Source organism: Ovis aries, chromosome 3 (genome assembly GCF_016772045.2).
Source record: "Ovis aries strain OAR_USU_Benz2616 breed Rambouillet chromosome 3, ARS-UI_Ramb_v3.0, whole genome shotgun sequence".
NCBI lineage: Eukaryota > Metazoa > Chordata > Mammalia > Artiodactyla > Bovidae > Ovis > Ovis aries.
In genome coordinates, this window is record NC_056056.1 from 42,907,184 (window position 1) to 42,925,325 (window position 18,142).

At 45.8% G+C, this 18,142-nt stretch overlaps 1 protein-coding gene across 2 annotated transcripts in view; it reads left to right on the forward strand.

Moving 5' to 3' along the window:
- Positions 1 to 16,669: 16,669 nt before the first annotated feature.
- The window catches only part of SPRED2 (sprouty related EVH1 domain containing 2), a 119,908-nt gene continuing 118,435 nt past the window's right edge, over positions 16,670 to 18,142 (forward strand). For both annotated transcript variants that reach the window (XM_042245981.2, XM_027966690.3), the window contains exon 1: positions 16,670 to 17,272. Coding sequence is in view for 1 of the 2 variants with exons in the window: in XM_027966690.3 (XP_027822491.1) it covers positions 17,247 to 17,272 (26 nt within the window). In the remaining variant the exon portion in view is untranslated. The remainder of the gene's footprint in view (positions 17,273 to 18,142) is intronic.

An 18,142-nucleotide genomic window follows, 5' to 3' on the forward strand; every position in this document is an offset into this window, starting at 1 on the left:
TTCATCTTTGTAACTGTTGAAGTGATTGCGGACCACAGACATAGGTTTACAGTAGGTAGCTGGATATATGATCTGCAATTTAGGAGAAATTACCTGTTTATGCCTGTGGCTGATTCATGTTGATATAGGGCAGAAACCAGCACAATATTGTAAAGCAATTATCTTCTAATAAAAAAAGTAATCATTTTAAAAAAATTCACCACATTTACTTTATCTCTCATGCATATTTATCATTACATACTTTAGTATGAAATTGAATTGAATTGAGCATGGGCTGTAGCCTATCAGGCTCCTCCGTCCATGGGATTCTCCAGGCAAGAGTACTGGCATGGGTTGCCATTTCCTTCTCCAGGGGATCTTCCCAACCCAGGGATCAAACCCTGGTCTCCCGCATTCCAGGCAGATGCTTTAACCTCTGAGACCCCAGGGAAGCCCACACACACAAAAAAAAATTCAACTTTCCCTTACGGTACTTGTTGATTATCGGTCTCGGGCCAGTATTTAGCCTTAGATGGAGTTTACCACCCACTTTGGGCTGCATTCCCAAGCAACCCGACTCCAGGAAGAAAAATACTTATTTGGCTATGCCAGGTCTTAGTTGCAGCATGTGTGTCTAGTTCCCTGACCGGGGATTGAACCTCGGCCCCCTGCATTGGGAGCGGAGAGTCTTAGCCGTGAGACCACCGGGGAAGCCCAACAAATACAGGAAGTTTCCTTACCTCCTCTGTTATCCAGGCCAGAACACTGGAGTGGGTAGCCATTCTCTTCTCCAGGGATCTTCTCAACCCAAGGATCGAACCCGGGTCTCCTGCACTGCAGGAAGATTCTTTACTCTCTAAGCCACCAGGGAAGCCCCACTTTAGTATGTACTTCCTTAAAATAAGGATCTTCTCTTACATAACCATAGTACAATCATCAAAATCAAAACATTAACATTGATCCAATGTTATTATTTAAACTATAACTTTTGCCAGTTGTCTCACTCCCGGGCTTTATCACAAAGAAAAATATATTTTCCAGTCCAGGAAACCAACCCAGAATCAAACATTGCATTTTGTTGTCATGCGGCTTTAGTCTGCTTTAATCTAGAAAGGTCCTCAAACTGTCATCTTTCATATCACTGACATTTTTGAAAATCATAGGGCAATTACTTGTAAAACTGTATTTCGGTTTTATGTTTTCTTATGATTCTGCTTACATATTTTTGACTAGAATCCTACAGATTCTAGTCATATCATAGAAATGATATGATGTCCTCCTCGGGGCATCATTTTAGGAGGTGCATAATTTTGATATTAACTTTGATCACTTGGTTAAGGGAGTAAGATGATATTGGTCAGATTTCCCTTCTACAAAGTTACTGTTTCCCCTTTGATATTAAAGTAATAAGAATGTGGGGAAGATGCTTGGCAACTCCAATAAATGTTGTGCTGCTGTGTGTGTGTGCTCAGTAGTGTCTGACTTTTTGCAACCCCATGGACTGTAACCTGCAAGGCTCCTATATCCGTGGAATTTTTCAGATGAGTATACTGAAGTGGGTTCCCGTTTCCTTCTTCAGGGGATCCTCCCAACCCAGGGATTGAACCTGCATCTCTTGCATCTCCTGCACTGGCAGGTGAATTCTTTACCACTGCACCACCTGGGAAGCCTGTAAATGTCATGTTTCTCAGCAAATTTTCATCTGCTGATTTTAGCACTCATTGACGTTGCCTGAAATAATATTAAGGTGACTGCAAAACAGTGATTTTCTAATTCTGTCATTCATTCTGTAATTCACTACTTTTCTTTTTACTATAGATTATATAGACCAACTTTTCTTCCTCCTCCATTTATTTGTTTGTTTCAGTCTCAACTCATGGATTCCTAGTCTATTCAGTGAGTTAAAGTCAACAACTATCTTTACATATTTTGATGCTCAAATTGTTGCAGGTTTGCCGTTACAGGCCCCTTTAGGCTGAATTCTGTGTCCTTTTGACATGTACCCATCCTTCTTTGAGCACTTTCCTTATTTGAGATGATTATTTTTAATAGGGCACAATTCCATCTTGATAAAATCACGCTTCTGTTTGCAAGGAACAATAGGAGAAATGGAGATTGTGTGGGCCACCAGTTGTATCTACCACACCTGGCTCCTCACCATGCAAGAGCTGGTGGCTTGAATCCAGGCCGACAGTCTTGCTTTGTTCTGACAAAACAAACTTGCACCCACATTTCAAAAAGAGCCTTGAGGCCTTATAATTTCATCCAAGCCTTTCCTCACTGTTATCCTTTACCACCATCCAAAATGAGTGCTCCTAGGGCCAAGGCCCTGTGTTGTACAATTCCAGGGGTTGTCATTCATATTAGGGACTATGAATGACCCACCAGAGCAAGGGCTGACAAACTATCCGTAAAGCGCCAGATAGTAAATACTTTTAGCTACGTGGGCCATTTGGTCTTTGTGTAAACTACTCAGTTCTACTCCTGGAGTGTGAAGGCAGCCATAGACCATATGTAAATGAATCAGCATGGCTGTGATCCAGTAAAACTTTGTTTATAAATACTGACATTAAATTTCATATAATTTTCCTGCATCATGAAATACTATTCTTAATTGTAATTTTACAAATGTAGAAACCATTCTCAGCTGGTGGGCTCTACAAAAATAGGCACCTGGTTAGAAATGACCGTAGTGGTCCACTCCCTGCTCTGCTCAGCCCAGAGCTGTCATAGGCAGTGGCCCTGCCTCCAGCCAGGTCTCTTCTCCCCTATCCTAATCTCTAACCTGCCACCCTGCTCTGGGTTTTCTTTCCACCTTCTGCCCTCTCCTTTCTCAGGCCTTTTCCTCTGTGCCCCAGAACCTCCATTCAATTATAAATAAACTTCCTTTCACCTTTTAACCCTCTAGTTCTGTCCTTAACAGCATAGCGACTGTATTCCCTAAGGAACTTCCTTCCTCTGTTGAATTCTAGAACCGATACTATTCATCATCCCACGCCTGTGGGCATGGGAAGTGGTGTTGGCACTCCCCATATTCCTCATTCCTACTTCGAAAGCTTTTTTCTTCCACCCTCTCCAAAAACCCCTTCCTCAAATAATAGCTAACACACCCTGGGTCCGATTTTCCCAACCTCTAGCAGGTATGTACCATTATTATCCCCATTTTGCAAGGGCACAGAGAGGTTAAAGGTCACTCAGCAGGGCCAGGATTCTAATCCCACCAGTTCGCACTTACTACCAAGAAGTTACATTGCCTTTTTTTTTTTTTTTTAATATTTATTTATTTGGTTGTGCCAGGTCCTAGTTGTGGCAAGTAGTATCTTTAATTGTGGCATGCAGAATCTCATTACCTGACTAGAGATCCAGCTCGGGCCCCCTACATTGGCAGTGTGGCATCTTAGCGACTGGACTGTCAGGGAAGTCCCTTCATCATGATTATGCACCATGTGGATAACTATCCACCATTCTAGCCCACTCTCCATTAGCAGTTTAGTGCATGGGCAGACACAGATGCACACAACTTGAGTTGTTTGAAGAAGATTTAACAGAGGAGCAATTTATAAAACGATTTATAAAAGTGTAGGGCAGTCTTCCTCAACGTTTTATCATTATCATCCACCCTAAGGAGAAAAACTAAATCAATTTACTGGTAACTTTACTAATTAACTAAATTAATAAAATACCCAGTTCATCCCAACCCAATCGATTCTTCCCACTACAGTGAAAGTTACCTAACTGGAAACCGTGAGTGACTCTGGGACAGCGAACTGCATGGTTGGAGGCAGGCAAGGGGAAGACCTTTTCAGCTTTTGAATGTGGTACAATAGTCATGTATCATCTAATTTTAAAATAAAATGTAATTTTAAAAATTGACCTAAAATGCAAATATGGTCATTCTTTCTCAGGCTCCCCATCTGCCTCCAAATCCAAATCCAAGTCCATTCACACGTCATATCAGGCCCTTCAGCATGCTTCTTTAGCCTCATCTGTACCACTTTCCACCTTAAACCCTGTGTCTAGACATGTGAATTACTGAAAAGTGAATGCATTCCCTAAGCAACTTTCTTCCTTGGCTACCAGTTCTTTTTATATCAGGCATCCATTTTTTGTATGGGCTTCCCTGGTGGCTTAGATGGTAAAGAATCTGCCCGCAATGCAGGAGACCAGGGTTTGATCCCTGGGTTGAGAAGATCCTCTGGAGAAGGGAATAACTACCCACTCCAGTATTCTTGCCTGGAGAATTCCATGAACAGAGGAGCCTGGAGAGTTACAGTCCATAGGGTTGAAAAGAGTCTGACACAATTAAGCAACTAACACTTAACTTATCTGTTTTTGTATGTTTACAGTTTTTACATCTTTAGCATGAAAAGCCTCCCCCTTCCCACTCTCCTTCCTCCTGGTGAATTCTTCTTCATTCTTCAAGATCCAACTAAAAGAACTCCTCTGGACTCCCATGAGAATAGCTGCCCATCTTCTCCATGCCACCGCTCTAGAGTAGGTGATTAAAAGCACAAGCTCTGACGTCAGACTTGTGTGGGTTTAGTTCCTGGATTTGTCACATACCAGTTGGTGACTTTGGGCAAGTTATTTAACTTCAGTGCTTCCGCATCCTTATTTGTAAAATGGAGATTAAAATATATAGTTCCTTTCTTAGAAGGAAAGTATTCATTCAGCAAATATTTCCTAACTATCTATCATACATCAAAACAGAAAAAAACTTCTGCTATGGCATAACTTAGATTTTAGAGCAGAGTTTGGCAAACTACAGTCCCTGCACCAAACTGAGTCACCTGTTTTGTAGAAAAAGTTTTCTTGGAACACAGCCATACCCATTCATTTATGTACTGTCTGTGGTCACTTTCTGTGCTATACTGGCTGAGATCAATGGTTGCGACATAGATCACAGGGCTGGCAGAGCCAAAACTATTTACTTTTAAGAAAATATTTATTGCTAAGAAAAAGTTTTTTAGCTCCTGCTTTGGTGAAATTGAGTTCATATATGTAGTTTAAAATTTAAAATCATTGCCTGGCACTTGGGAAGCTCTCAGTAGATGCCAGCATTATTAACATTACTGCATTCTCTTACAATAATGCTTAGCTGCTCAGTAACAGAGAAGTAAAGAGGAATCAGAAGTTGACAGCGTGGAAGCTGCTGGAGGAAGAGTTTTAAGAAGGTGGAAGTGGTCAGCTAGGTTAGGTTACCAATCAATACTGAAGAAAGATTGCCAGATTTAGCAATCAGATAAAGAGATCTAACCCCAGAGCAGCTTGGGTGAAGTTTTGTTGTTGTTAAGTTGCTAAATCATGTCCGTTTCTTTCTCGACCTGGTGGACTATAGCCCGCCAGGCTGCTCTCCATTTCCTTCTCCAGGGGATCTTCCCAATGCAGAGATTAAACTTGCCTCTCCTGCAGCTCCTACACTACAGGTAGATTCTTTACCACTGAGCCCCCGGGCACCAACAACAATAAACCTCAGAGCAGCTTGTGTGAAGTGGTGAGAACAAAAGCTAGACTATGGTAGGTGTAGGAGGGAATGGAAATGAGGAAGAATAGATAGGAAAGTACAGATTATACAGCTACGGGAGAGCAAGCACTGAGATAAAAATGAACACATTTAATCTGCTACCAGCATTTTAAAAGATCTGCTAACCAAAAATATCAGGTTTGCTATGTTGGAGTATCTGATGGTTTTTCTGCTCATCCTTTACCATCTGAGCCACTGGGGAATCCGCTAAGATGTTTGATGTTGGGTAAAATGTTAATGGTTAAAATTTGAGTCTAGAACTAGAAGACAGACTTTAGGCAGAACCTTCAAGTCCAGGCTATTAAAAGATTTATGATGATGTTGCTGATGATAATGTTTGTTCTTATTGTGATGTTTATCATTGTGTTAACTGGTGTGAAATGAGAATTCCAATGCAAATGATGATGTAAATTTGCTTACAGATTATTTATTGTTAATTGTGAAACAAAAATGATACAGGCTGTTTTTCACTTGTTCATCCTATAAATATTTTCTGAGTACCGTGCATGCCCTACACATTCTGACAATAGGTGTGTATAGAACTTAGCTAATTTGGTCACAGCTTTTCCTATTCCCTCCAGGAACTTAGGATTTAGTTGGTGAAAAAGGCCAGTTCAAATGGATTCAATATTTGTTATAAATGCTAAGGTACTAGTTTAGGAGGGTTACAGTAGGGACTCAAGAATAAAATAATTTATACAAAACTATTATTCCAGCTGTCAATTATTTGCCAACTATTCTTACATCTATACATATGTGCATTAAGACTAAAGAGAATGATGTCAACTCATAGCTGCTTTCTAGAAAACATGTATGAGACATTTAGGGTTCTGAACATACGCATATTATCACTGAGGTTTTTGTTAAGAATCTACAAAAGAGTATGTTGTGATCTTATTTTTGTTAAAACGCATATTGTATTTTATTCAAATATATACTATATAAAGGAACAAAGTCTATAAAGATCAGAGAAGGCAATGGCACCCCACTCAAGTACTCTTGCCTGGAAAATCCCATGGACGGAAGAGCCTGGAAGGCTGTGGTCCATGGGGTTGCTGAGGGTCGGACACGACTGAGAGATTTCACTTTCACTTTTCACTTTCATGCATTGGAGAAGGAAATGGCAACCCACTCCAGTGTTCTTGCCTGGAGAATCCCAGGGACGGGGGAGCCTGATGGGCTGCCGTCTATGGGGTTGCACAGAGTTGGACACGACTGAAGTGACTTAGCAGCAGCAGCAGCAGCATACCAAGGAGATAGGATTATTGAAATGTTATTTCCCTTGCAATATTTTTTTATACTTCAAATATTTGTACAGTGAACAGGGCTTACTTTTATAATCACAAATAACAAGGGAACAAATCATCACATGTTAAGAGCACACAACCTATCAGTTTAGTTCAGTGGCTCAGTTGTGTCCAACTCTTCGTGACCCCATGGACTGCAGCACACCAGGCCTCCTTGTCCATCACCAACTCCCAGAGTTTACTCAAACTCATGTCCATTGAGCCAGTGATGCCATCCAACCATCTCATGTGTACTGGTAAAAAGTAGCTTAAATAACAAGGATGTACTATTACACATAACATAGAGTCCAGAGATAGGTAAGTTCCAAGTCTGGTTAACTCAAGAGCTCAACAACTTCAGGATTCTTGGTCAGCTCTTCTTTGACTATTTTGGTTTTCACCTCCTGGGAGCGCTTAACATCACTGGTAGAGGGGAGCACTCCCTCTAACCATATATCTCTCTTTTGTTCATAGATTCAGATCTTTCCTGAATTTCCCTAGCAGACACCTTTCATTTTACTGGTCACCCTGTGACAGTTCAGTGTAAGGAAGAACAGGAAAAAAAAAAAAAAACACCATCTAGTTAAAAGAAGAAACCATAGCCACTCCGAAACCAAGAACTAGAGAAAGGGATTATCATCACTGCCCGAGACTAGCAGTGCTCAGTAGAATTTAACGTGAGTAAAAATGCAAGATAAAAATGTACAGCTCCCTGAGTAGTTTTTGGAAAGCCAAAAGCAACTTTTCATTTTCCCTTTTAGGAATGAGCTTCCACATCAATAAGCAACAATACCTCCCATCACCATAACTAGAACTAAGTGCCAAGGGTACATCCTGTATTATTCCAACAAAGGCACCTTAGTTATGGAATTGGACTTTGAGTTCCTGAAGTATGATTCTGGATTTGACCCTGACTATCTGTGTGGTTTTAAGGGAGTCCCTTGGCTTATCTGATTTCCTGTTTCCTCATCTGAAACCAGGTGGTTCTTTAATGTTCTTTCAACTTGAGTACTCCATGATTTTATTAATATACTACTGTTCAACTGTGGACCTTCCCAGCCTCTATCTGAAACCAGAAAGCTAGGCCAGCAACACACAAGGATTCACTCAGAAGGGCACTTTCTCTGATGTCATGGAGCAAAATGCACTTTTAGAGGAAAAGAAAGAAGGCAAGACATGATGACTTATCATTCACTTACTCAGTAAGTATTACAGGGTACCCACTCATTAGATAACACCCTGATGCTGGGAAAGATTGAGGGCAGGAGGAGAAGGGGACAACAGAGGAGATGGTTAGATGGTATAACTGACTCAATGGACATGAGTTTGAGCAAGCTCCGGGAGATGGTGAAGAAAAGGGTAGCCTGGCATGCTGCAGTCCAAGGGGTCACAAAGAGTCGGACATGACTGAGCGACTAAACAACAATTGTAGCCAGAGTGACTACTGGATAGGAGAGAAAAAGATGTGTTCTCTGCTCTCCGTGAGCTTGGGAGACAAGCAGATACCAAATTACAAAAGCTGTAAAGAGCTCTAGGACAGAAGATGATGAGAGCACACAATGGAGGAGCACCTCGCCCAGCTAAGAGGAGGGGCACAGACGCTTCCCTGGAGCAAGTGATACTCGACTGAGGCGAAGAGTATTTGGTTTCCTCTCCTGGCATCATGGGAAATTGCCTGGCCTACAGGGCATCTTATCCTATCCTTTATCTGCTTCTCTTCTGTGACTTAACTGTTTTTTTTTCTTTGCTTAGCTGTCTGTACATCTGGGATCTGGCGAGAGGTCCACAGGGAAACTTACAGCAAACTGAAGGTTTTTATTTCAGATCCTTCCACCACCATGATTTCTATAATCATCATAATCACCTCCACTACCATCAATTCCACCACCATCACAATACCTGCACCACTGCCTCTCAACTTTCCATCATCACTTCCCCATCAAGAGCACCACCTCTTCCAGCATCAGAAAAGTATACAAGTGAGCTTTGCTTTAATTCCAAAATGATGCATAAAATCTGAGTTAATATAATGAACAAATTAAGGGATGATTTTTGGCTTTGCCAAATTATTCCAACTATAGTAACCTTAAATAAAATTTCCCTAGTGTTTTTTATGTGTTTTCGTGGTTTTGCTTTTTTTAACAAACATTTCAATTATCTAGATCTCTTTAGGGATATACCTATTTTAAGAAGAAAGGCATATCAGAGACAGGCTTTTCCTGCTGAGGAAGAAGGGAAAAGCATAAGTTCATAAGGTCTCTCTTTATTTGCTAAATTATTGAGAAGAGTTTTATAGCATGCACAAATCTATTAAATATTAAGCACTCTTAGTCACTTAGCCATAAATCAATGATTCTAAAGGCAGAGGTTAATTCTATCAATGGTACTCCTATACATAAATAGGATACCTATATGTAGACATATAATACTTATATTAAAAATATTTATTTAGTTGTATATTTTCTAATATATTTATCATATACTTGTATAAATCATTATAAATCATATGTGTGATCAATGTATATTATTATTATAAATATCCTTCTCTAATTGTGAAATTTGTGTTAGAGATTGAAGTAGACTATAAAAAGGTTACAGATTCCTCCCATCCTTGTATACACATCCCTTGCCATGTGACTCTGCTCCTCTTTTCTTCAGGAAGGAGAGTCTATTTCCCTGGGTCTTGACTTTTGACTCTGGGTTGGCTGTGTGACTTTTCTGGCTAATGAGACAATATTAACAAATGTGATGCAAGTAGAGGCTTGAAAAATGCATGTACTTTGGGGTTTGCCCTCTTGCTGATCTGGGAACCCTGCCACCCCCACCATGTAATCTAGTCTGGGCAGGCCTTCTAGAGGATAACAGATCGAGTGGAGCAGAGATGAGTTCCTCCAGCCCGACCAGTCAGCCTGCAAATCACCAGATATAGGAGAGCCCTTCCTGGCTCATCCAGCCCTAGCTAAGCTGGCTGAGGTTAGAGCAGTCAGTCACCCTGTTGAAAAACTGGAGACTCATGAGATAATAAAATGTTTATTTGATTTTTGGCCACGCTGCCCTGCATGTGGGATCTTAGTTCCACCACCAAGGATCAAGTTGGCACCCCCTGTAGTGCCAGGAAGCAGAGAGACTTAACCAGTGAACAGTGGGGGAAGTCCCTTGTGGTGGTTTGTTACACAGCAAACGCTAACTGATAAGGGGACCATATCTTACTGAATTTTGTTTTCTTCTTTTCCTTTTACCCATTCCAAAAAGCTTGGGTAGAATGTTTGGTTTATTGGAGCCACAGTTGCTACAAACATATGATCTTTCATTTTCTTCCAATTCTACAAGATTATGTTCTTTTATATTATGAAACATCCTTTCTCAGTTTTGAGCTTTACAGAAGAAAGGGACTGAGGAATAAAGGCAGAAAAATGAGGCATAAGTTTAAAAATGAGAAGGGAACTGGAGATGGGAAATAGGGTGGTGACAATGGGAAGCTGAGGCCAAAAAGAGAGGCTGGTACAAGTCATAAAATGTTGACTAACTTCCTGAGAGAAGTATGTTCTATTAAATCAGAATCTCTGTGAAACTCCCTGGCACTGACCCCAGATGTCCCTATGTTAAATTGCAAACATACATTCTAAAATTCCCTTATGTTCCATTCCTTAGTTCCTCTCAATCGTTTTCACTCTCCTAAATATAGCTTTCTATTTTGGTAGTTAGAATTATTTTGGCTGGAAGTGACAGAAGCCCAGCTTGATCTAAAAAGTCCAGATCATCCTCAAGTTTGAGGCAAGGTTGACTCCAGTTGCTCAAATGATGTCCTCGGGGAACTGTCCCTCTATTTTTATGTCGAGGTTCTGCTTTCCTATTTTCTAGCTTCCCTTTATATCCCTCAATCCCCGACATACTTAGTTGATCTCAGAGTTGAATGGTAATAGCTGTCTGTTGGTGACCAAGCCCTTCTCCTTTTATCCCAATCATGTTAAAGACACTAAGATACATCCAATTTCCCAAGTCAATAACTTGGAAGTTATCCCAGACCTTTCCATTAGTCTCCATATCTAATAGGTCAGAAAGCCAACTCATTTCCACCCCACTTGTGTCTTTGGAATTATTTTCCATCTCCATGGCCAATGCCACTGTGTTTTGTCATGAATTATTATTTCTGTCATGGAAGAAGAAAATTTCTCCCTAACCATCCTTTGCTTCCTGCAAACCATTCTCCATGCTTGGAGTAATCTATTAAAAGTGTTAATCTGAGTCTAGCATTCCCTGCTTAAAATGTCTTATGTAACTTATATATGCTGCTCCATAAGTTTGGGGTACAAACATTATTCCATTTGGGGAGTTTTCCAGTATATCACTTGAACCTCAGCTGCCCTGTTGGCAGAGATCTTGGGTTGAGTTCCCCAGAAACAGAGCCTGGGCTGGGGATAAGCGTTGTTGTTTTAGAGGCCTCATTGCCTCCCTGCCACTGGGCTCTGACTGAGCTCACTCTAATCCATTTTATTATTTGGCCTAATTTATAATAGTCTTGGAGTAGGAGATTGAAGATTGGTATCTTCCCTTCCGAGAGGCCAGGAGATCCTCATGTAAATCGCTGTGTACTTATTGCCAAGCTCGGCCTACTTTGGGTCTCAGAGTGGGGCCTTGATGCAGTCATAAAGGATTCTTTTATGTCAGAGTAAAAAACTCAAATGCCTAGGGGAGCCAGAAGCCTGACAGACAGGCCAGCCACCATTCACCAAGAGTCAACTGTTACCAAACAAGAATTTGGCACTCACAGTTCCTGCATCTTTGGAGTATTTTTTAAGAGGAGCCAAAAATCTTGATTTTTATGTGAAATGGTCTGATTTTAAACTGTTAGACTCTGGTTTGTTTTTTTTTTAAGGTATGCATAAACAGAATTTATCTGGAGCCTTATCTGATCGTGGGGCTATCAGTTTCCAAACCCCCAGACAATGGATGCCCAATGACTCTATGTTTGTGCAACCAAGGGCCCACTGCAAAGAGCTGGGACTGGACAAAGCTCAGCTGTGAACCTGCTACAAAAGATTCCAAGACTTCATGATCGTCTAGCCTCCTTTAGCATGACCTCTGTTGCCTCCCAGACCCACCCTTCTCAGCCTGTTGCCCTGGCTCCCCACCCTGTCACACCTTGGGGCTTCTAGGTTCACTGGGTTGTCAGTTATCTACACCAGCTCACCTTCCTTCAGGATGTGGCTAAGACACCCCTTCTCCTGGGGAGCCTTCCTTTCCCTGACCTCTGCTTTCTCTCCTGCTTACCTCATGTTTTAGAGGCATTAGCCATTGCCCTAATGTTTTCTGTATAGACTGTTGCCTCACCCGACAGAAAACCCTGGAAGGCAGGACCCTGGGTTCATGGTCCCCTGTAATCCCAAAGCGTCACAAAGGACCTGGCAGTTTAAACCCAGGTTGGAGCAATGAGCCTCTGGTTTGAAAAATAATGACCAGGCCACTGCCTTTCACTTACCAGAAACGCATTGGTGAAGAACCAGTCATTTATTTTGAGAAAATAAGTCGAAACTTGGTGTTGAAGAGAAAAGATTAAAAAGAAAAAAAAAACAAAAACCCTCTGCACACTATCATTTTTAAAACAACCATGTATTTGTGAAATACAGTTGGGAGGAATAAGTTTTTGTACTTCATCTTTGGACATAGCAGAAGCTTCTAAGAAACAAGAGAGTGACTAAACTGACCCGTGGCACTGCTATTCTTCCAGACCTCAGGGGTCCCCAGGGCTTTTACAGTCAGGGATGTCTGCTGCCTCCGAGAAAGGGAACCAGCTCCTCTGACTGAAGCAGCACTTCTCTGAGGCCGAAGGCGAGTGAGCAGCCACGGCCGAAAAGACCCTTTGCATAATCTACCTTACAATGAGGCTGGAGAGTTGTAAACTGAAACTCCAGAGGCAAACCATCAGCGGTTACGTTTTCTCGATGAGACGGTGGCCCAGCCCTGTCAATCATTTCTTCTTGCTTTCTCTCCCTCCGGGACAGAACACACATACACCCGAGGCTCGGTGGACCGCTGCCTTGACTCTGAGTCTCTCTCCTACACACACACACACACACACACACACACACACACACACACACACACACACGAGGTTCGGTGGACCGCTGCCTTGACTTAGTCTCTCCCCTACCTGAAGTGAGCCATCAGGAAGCAGCGAGGTTTCATTCATAATACATGAACTCAAGGGAGCAGGGAAGCAGGAATGAGAGCCTTTCATCTCTGCTATTTAAAATCCCAGCCTTGCAGCTGAAAGGGAAAATGACCCGGGAGTGAATGCATCGGGGATGAAGTAGTCATGATAACGGGACCAGCGAGCTCGTCAGCGGCCCGCCCGTCGGCTATTTATACCGCGCCGATTATGCAATCGGGCTCCAGCCATTCATGCCGGGACTGGGACACCGCGCCCCGCAGGGGCATCGTTCCCGGACGCCGGGTCAGTTTCTAAGTTTGCATCATCCCCTTCTTTTCGAGAGAGCTTGGGTTTCCATTCCGGCCGGCGGGTCTGGTGCGGGGGAGGGCGGAGCAGCCGGGCTGCACATTCGTTTGGCACACCCCGGCACACACGACTGCTTGTTTAAACAAAAAAATTAAGGCACCCGAGAGCCCTGGGCGCGGCCAAGCTGCGCGCAAGGCTGGGCTCCTGGCAGACCGGAAGGAACTGATAAAGCTGGCGCTAATGATACCCGCTCCCTCCCGGGTCGGAAGTGCCCTCCGAGCGCCGGTCATTGAGAAATACCGAAGGGGCAGGATGAGGGTGAGATGAGGACAGGCGGGGCGCAGCTGCGCACGCCTCGCGGGGCGGGGAGCGGGGGGGCGCTGCGGCAGTGGGGGGGCTCCTGAGGGCCGCGGTCGCGCGGCGCAAACCACCTTAGGGCACAGTGGAGTCCTCCCCCAACCACCCCCTACCCTGCAACCCCCCTAACCCTGGGGGAGGGCGAGGAGAGTCACTATCACCAGCCCACTCCCGAGAGATTTACACCAGCGCCCAGTCGGACCCCGACGGGCGAAAAGTGGGAGGACGCAGAAAGGGGGCGAAGGACAAGAGAGAGCGGATTGTGGAGGAGAAAATGTCCGCTTCCCCCGCGCCCGTGCGGGGCGGGAGCCGAGGACGTCCGATTGAAACTAGCACTGCGGGTCTACTGAGCATGCCCGTCCCGAGCCCGCCGAGGGTCGCTTGGGTTCCGGGCTTTACCGGCGGCCAGCCGGGAGGATTCGGGAGGGGGTGCCCCCTTGCCCCGGACTCGGGTTCGGAGGCGAGTAGGTGGGGGTCCTACGGGAGACTCCGCTGGGTTACCCTGAAGTTGTGAGCAGATCGACATTACTTTTGACACACTGTACGAGACACCCTTGGCTTGCCTGCCCCTTGTTTTGCTGTTTGTTGGGGCGAGACACGGATGGGGGTATTTAGCTCTTTTCAGCAATGTCATTAAAACCCTGAATCCGTGATATCCCCAATTCTGGTAACTATCCAGAAGGCTTTGATAACACCCTGGTATTCTGATCAATAAACATCTGAGTTATTCACTCAATACCGCCATTTATTCTCGGAGCTGCCAGTCATAGTTAGCGATTGATGCGGGAGGGGTGACCTGCTTGGGACATTTTCATCAAAAAGATTCCTTTTGCGTAATGAACAAGGCAAAAATTGGAAGGTTTTCTTTAGAGGAACATAAAGGACCAGGAGTGAAAGGGAGAGCATTTGATAATCCACTGGCTAAAGGGAAGAAAGTGTTGCCGTTAATCTCGTATTTGCAGTGTGCTTAACACAGTGCCTTCATTTTATAGCCATTTAATCCTCCAACAACTCTATGTTGTGGATATTACCTTGTTACTACAGGATAGTGTGAGGCTCAGAGAACTTAAGGACCTGCTGGAGTTTGGCAGCAGAACATCCAAGTTGGGACTTGGTGACTCTTGGACCTTGGAATGTTTTCTTTTGCTCCTGGGTTGGGCCAGTCATTCACTGTTATTAGAAGGGAGATGGATGAATGAGCTGTAATGACACAGATTTAGCTTGCCTACCTGCAGAAAATAATCATCTCACCTGTAACCTTGCCATTTGAGTACTCTGAACTAGAGGGTGACGCCCATTGGGTGGATATTTCTGACAAGACAAATGTCCACATTCCTGGAAGTTCAGGAATGACTGAATAGGACTTCTTTCAAACATTGCTGAGAAAAGCAACAAATGGGCAAAGGTGAGAACTGAGTAGATGCCTTCACCTCATGGGGATTTAGATGCCACTGAGGTCTTGCTTTGTTCAGTGCTTTCTCATAGACCCTCAGTGGTCTCAAAGACTGAGAAAGACAAGTGTGGCCTTGGTATCCTTATTTTATAAAGAAACTGAAGAATTGCTAAAAGCCTCACTCAGGGTCTCGGGGCTGCTAGGAAGAAACCAGAACCTAGGTGTTCCTCCCCTGTCTAGTGCCCTTTTTACCACCACATACCAGCACTTAGCATGGAGTGGTTGCTTGGGTTTAACCCCAATCTGTGTCCACAAAGATCATGGTTAAGATTAAACACAAAGCCTAGGGTAAACCACTAGTTTTCCCTTGACTCAAGGTGAAAACTCTTAACTTTCTTCAGAGTACTGTGACTCTCCAAATGCATACATATACCCTTTACCTATGCAATATTTGAGGCATATATTTAGTCTTCTCTAAATTGGTTCAGTGATTGCCATTAAGTTAAAAATTTTTGTGTAGTGTCTTGGGACATTCAGGAGAATATAAAAGTGCTTGGAGAGCAGGAAGGAACAGAGACTATATCTCTTGCTCCCTAGCAAGACCCCAGAAGGAAATATTCACTGGCTATGGAATTTCTGGGACCCCTGCAAAGTAGCAATGTGAAGCCCCTAGTTTAAACACCATAAAGAATTTCAAAACTGCAACAGCAGAGCATCAAGCCAAGCAAAGATCCTGGCACAGGTTGCTTGCCCTTTGCTTAGACAGTGCTGTGTTAAAAAGTACGGGCCTATCCTGGCGCACGGTCCCAGGCCAGGTTAGGAAAATAATTTAAAAACAAAGGGGAGATAGAGCGGGAGCAGGGGTCCCCACCTCACTGTGCCAAAGCCCATGGGGCTGGCAACCTCTGGGCCAGAAACTGGCATTCAAGGGCCTAGGACAAGGACCATCCTCCACCAACCCGAGATTTACCTAGTAATTTAGAAACATATTTGGGTTTGCATTTTAACCTGGGAAAGTCCTTCGTTTCTACTGGAATGCAAACGCTCCTGGCTTGTTGGATTTTTTTTTTTTTTCAATGTACAAATAATGATTCCTTAAAAACGCCCAAGCCCCTACCAAGAAAAGAGATCCTGAGATTCAGGTGAAACTGAAAAGCCTCTGCCGTTCAGAATCTTGGCAAATGCACCTGTTCCGCTTCCACCCTCCCGACCCAAGGCGGGGTTAGTTGTTCTTCCGAGGGCCAGCAACACTCCAGCCTCCCCCAGAGCTCCCTGTCTTCCCCCTCCTCCTCTTCCCTCCGATTTTTAATCCAGGGGTTTGGGAAGAGGGAGGGAACCAACCCGAGGCCAGATGTGTGCGAGTCCCCCGCTGCCACCTCCTCCCTCCTCTCGGGCATCTTAAAACCCGGAGCGCTAAGGCGGGAGGATCCGGAGTTAAACGCGGCGCAAACAACTCCGCTCCGGGGCTCCTCAGGGAGTGGAAGCCGGGAGGGACTTGGGGGGGCGGGGGAGGGAGGGAAGGAAGTCGGGCATGCTCAGTAGGCCGGACAAAGTTTTTTTTTTTTTTTTTTTCCTCCTCTTTTTTTTTTTTCGGTCGCAAGTAGGAAGCTTTTTGCACTCCACCACCTCTGGCCGCTGGGAAGACGTCATCGCTTCCGCCCCACTTCCTCCTCCTGTTGGCGGTGGTGAGAATCCAATATGGAGTAAATCGGTAGAGTCGAGAGATGGGGCTCGGACTGGGCGCCCTGCACCGCCTTCCGGGCGCACCTCCCCTGGCCGCCGAGCGCTCCCCGGAACCGTGATTGGCCCGGCCCCCCGGGGGCAACCCCGGGCCGAGCCCCCGCCCGCGGCCGGCCCTCTTCCCCTGCTCTCGGCAGTCCCCGCCGCTCCACCGCGCGCTTGTTTTTCTCCTCCTCTCCCCTACCTCCGTCCCCTGCCCAAATCTCTCCGCTCCGCCCGCTCCCGAGCCCTCGGAGCCCCCGCCCGCTTTTGCCCCTCGGCCCTGCGGCGCTCACTCCCCGCGAAGCTTGCCTGTGCACCCCTTCTCCAGACCTCACCCCACGCTCCGGTCGCCCTGCTTCCCTTTCTGCCTTCTGCGGCGCCCCCTTCATCTCTAGCAGCTCCCCCCAACCAAATCAGGCGATCTCCGGAGATGTGAAGAAGGGGGCGGGGGGGGGGAGGATGAGCGGACAGGAAGATGAAGGGAGCAAAGCTGCCCGCCGCGGGACAGGCGTCTAGGTGAACAGGAAAATGACCGAAGAAACACACCCGGACGAGTAAGTTTGGCCACGGGGTGGGACGAGGGTGCCCCGCGAGGGCAGCGTGGGGGCCGGGGCTGAGGACGCGGGCGGGGACGCTGTTTGGGTGAACTTGGCTTGGGGTGCAGCGACTTGCTGGTCTATGGGGTGTGGGACACGAGATTTCCCCCCTTGTTGATGAAGTGAGGAGGGGGCGAAAACTGCTGCAGGCTGGAGGGGGCGCGCGTTGGGTCGGCGGGCTGGTGGCCGCTGCGGGGGCCAAGGGCGCGCGGGTGACCTCCGGGCGGTCCCCGATCCCTCTCTGGAGACTCAAATCACCCCTCCTCTCGAGATCCTCCGCGGCGGGAGCGGAACACCTGACACCCCCGCTCCGACTTCCAGGGGTCGGTGGGTTTTGACCCGGTGACTTTTGTAACTCTCCCGCCCCCTCTGCTAGCCCCGCGGTCCCTTCGGAAGCCCACTGGGGCCCAGGCTCCGCCATGTCGTTTTCTTGAATCGCTCTCATTTGCATACCACATTTTCATTCATAAAAAACACTGCGGAGCTAAGGGAGGACTGGGCACGGGTTGCGCTAGGGTCTGCGTGCACCCGGGTCCCCGAGCAGGCCGGCGTGTTGGAGCAGCCCTGGGGCCCCGCGGCGCGTGTGCGTGTGTGTGCACGCGTTGGCCGGCCAGGGACAGGCGCCCCGCGGGGTCTGGGCTGTTCGGGGGGCGGATCCGAGGGTGTGCGGCGGGGGAGGGCGGGAGCCTGCGGGGCAGCGAGCTGCGGGGCCCTTGTGTGTATATCTCTGTGTGTCTCTGTGTGTATCTTTGTGTATATCTGTGTGTGCGCGCGTGCACAGGAGTGCGTGCCCGGCCCGCGGGCCCGAGGCGAACAAAGCTCGGGGCT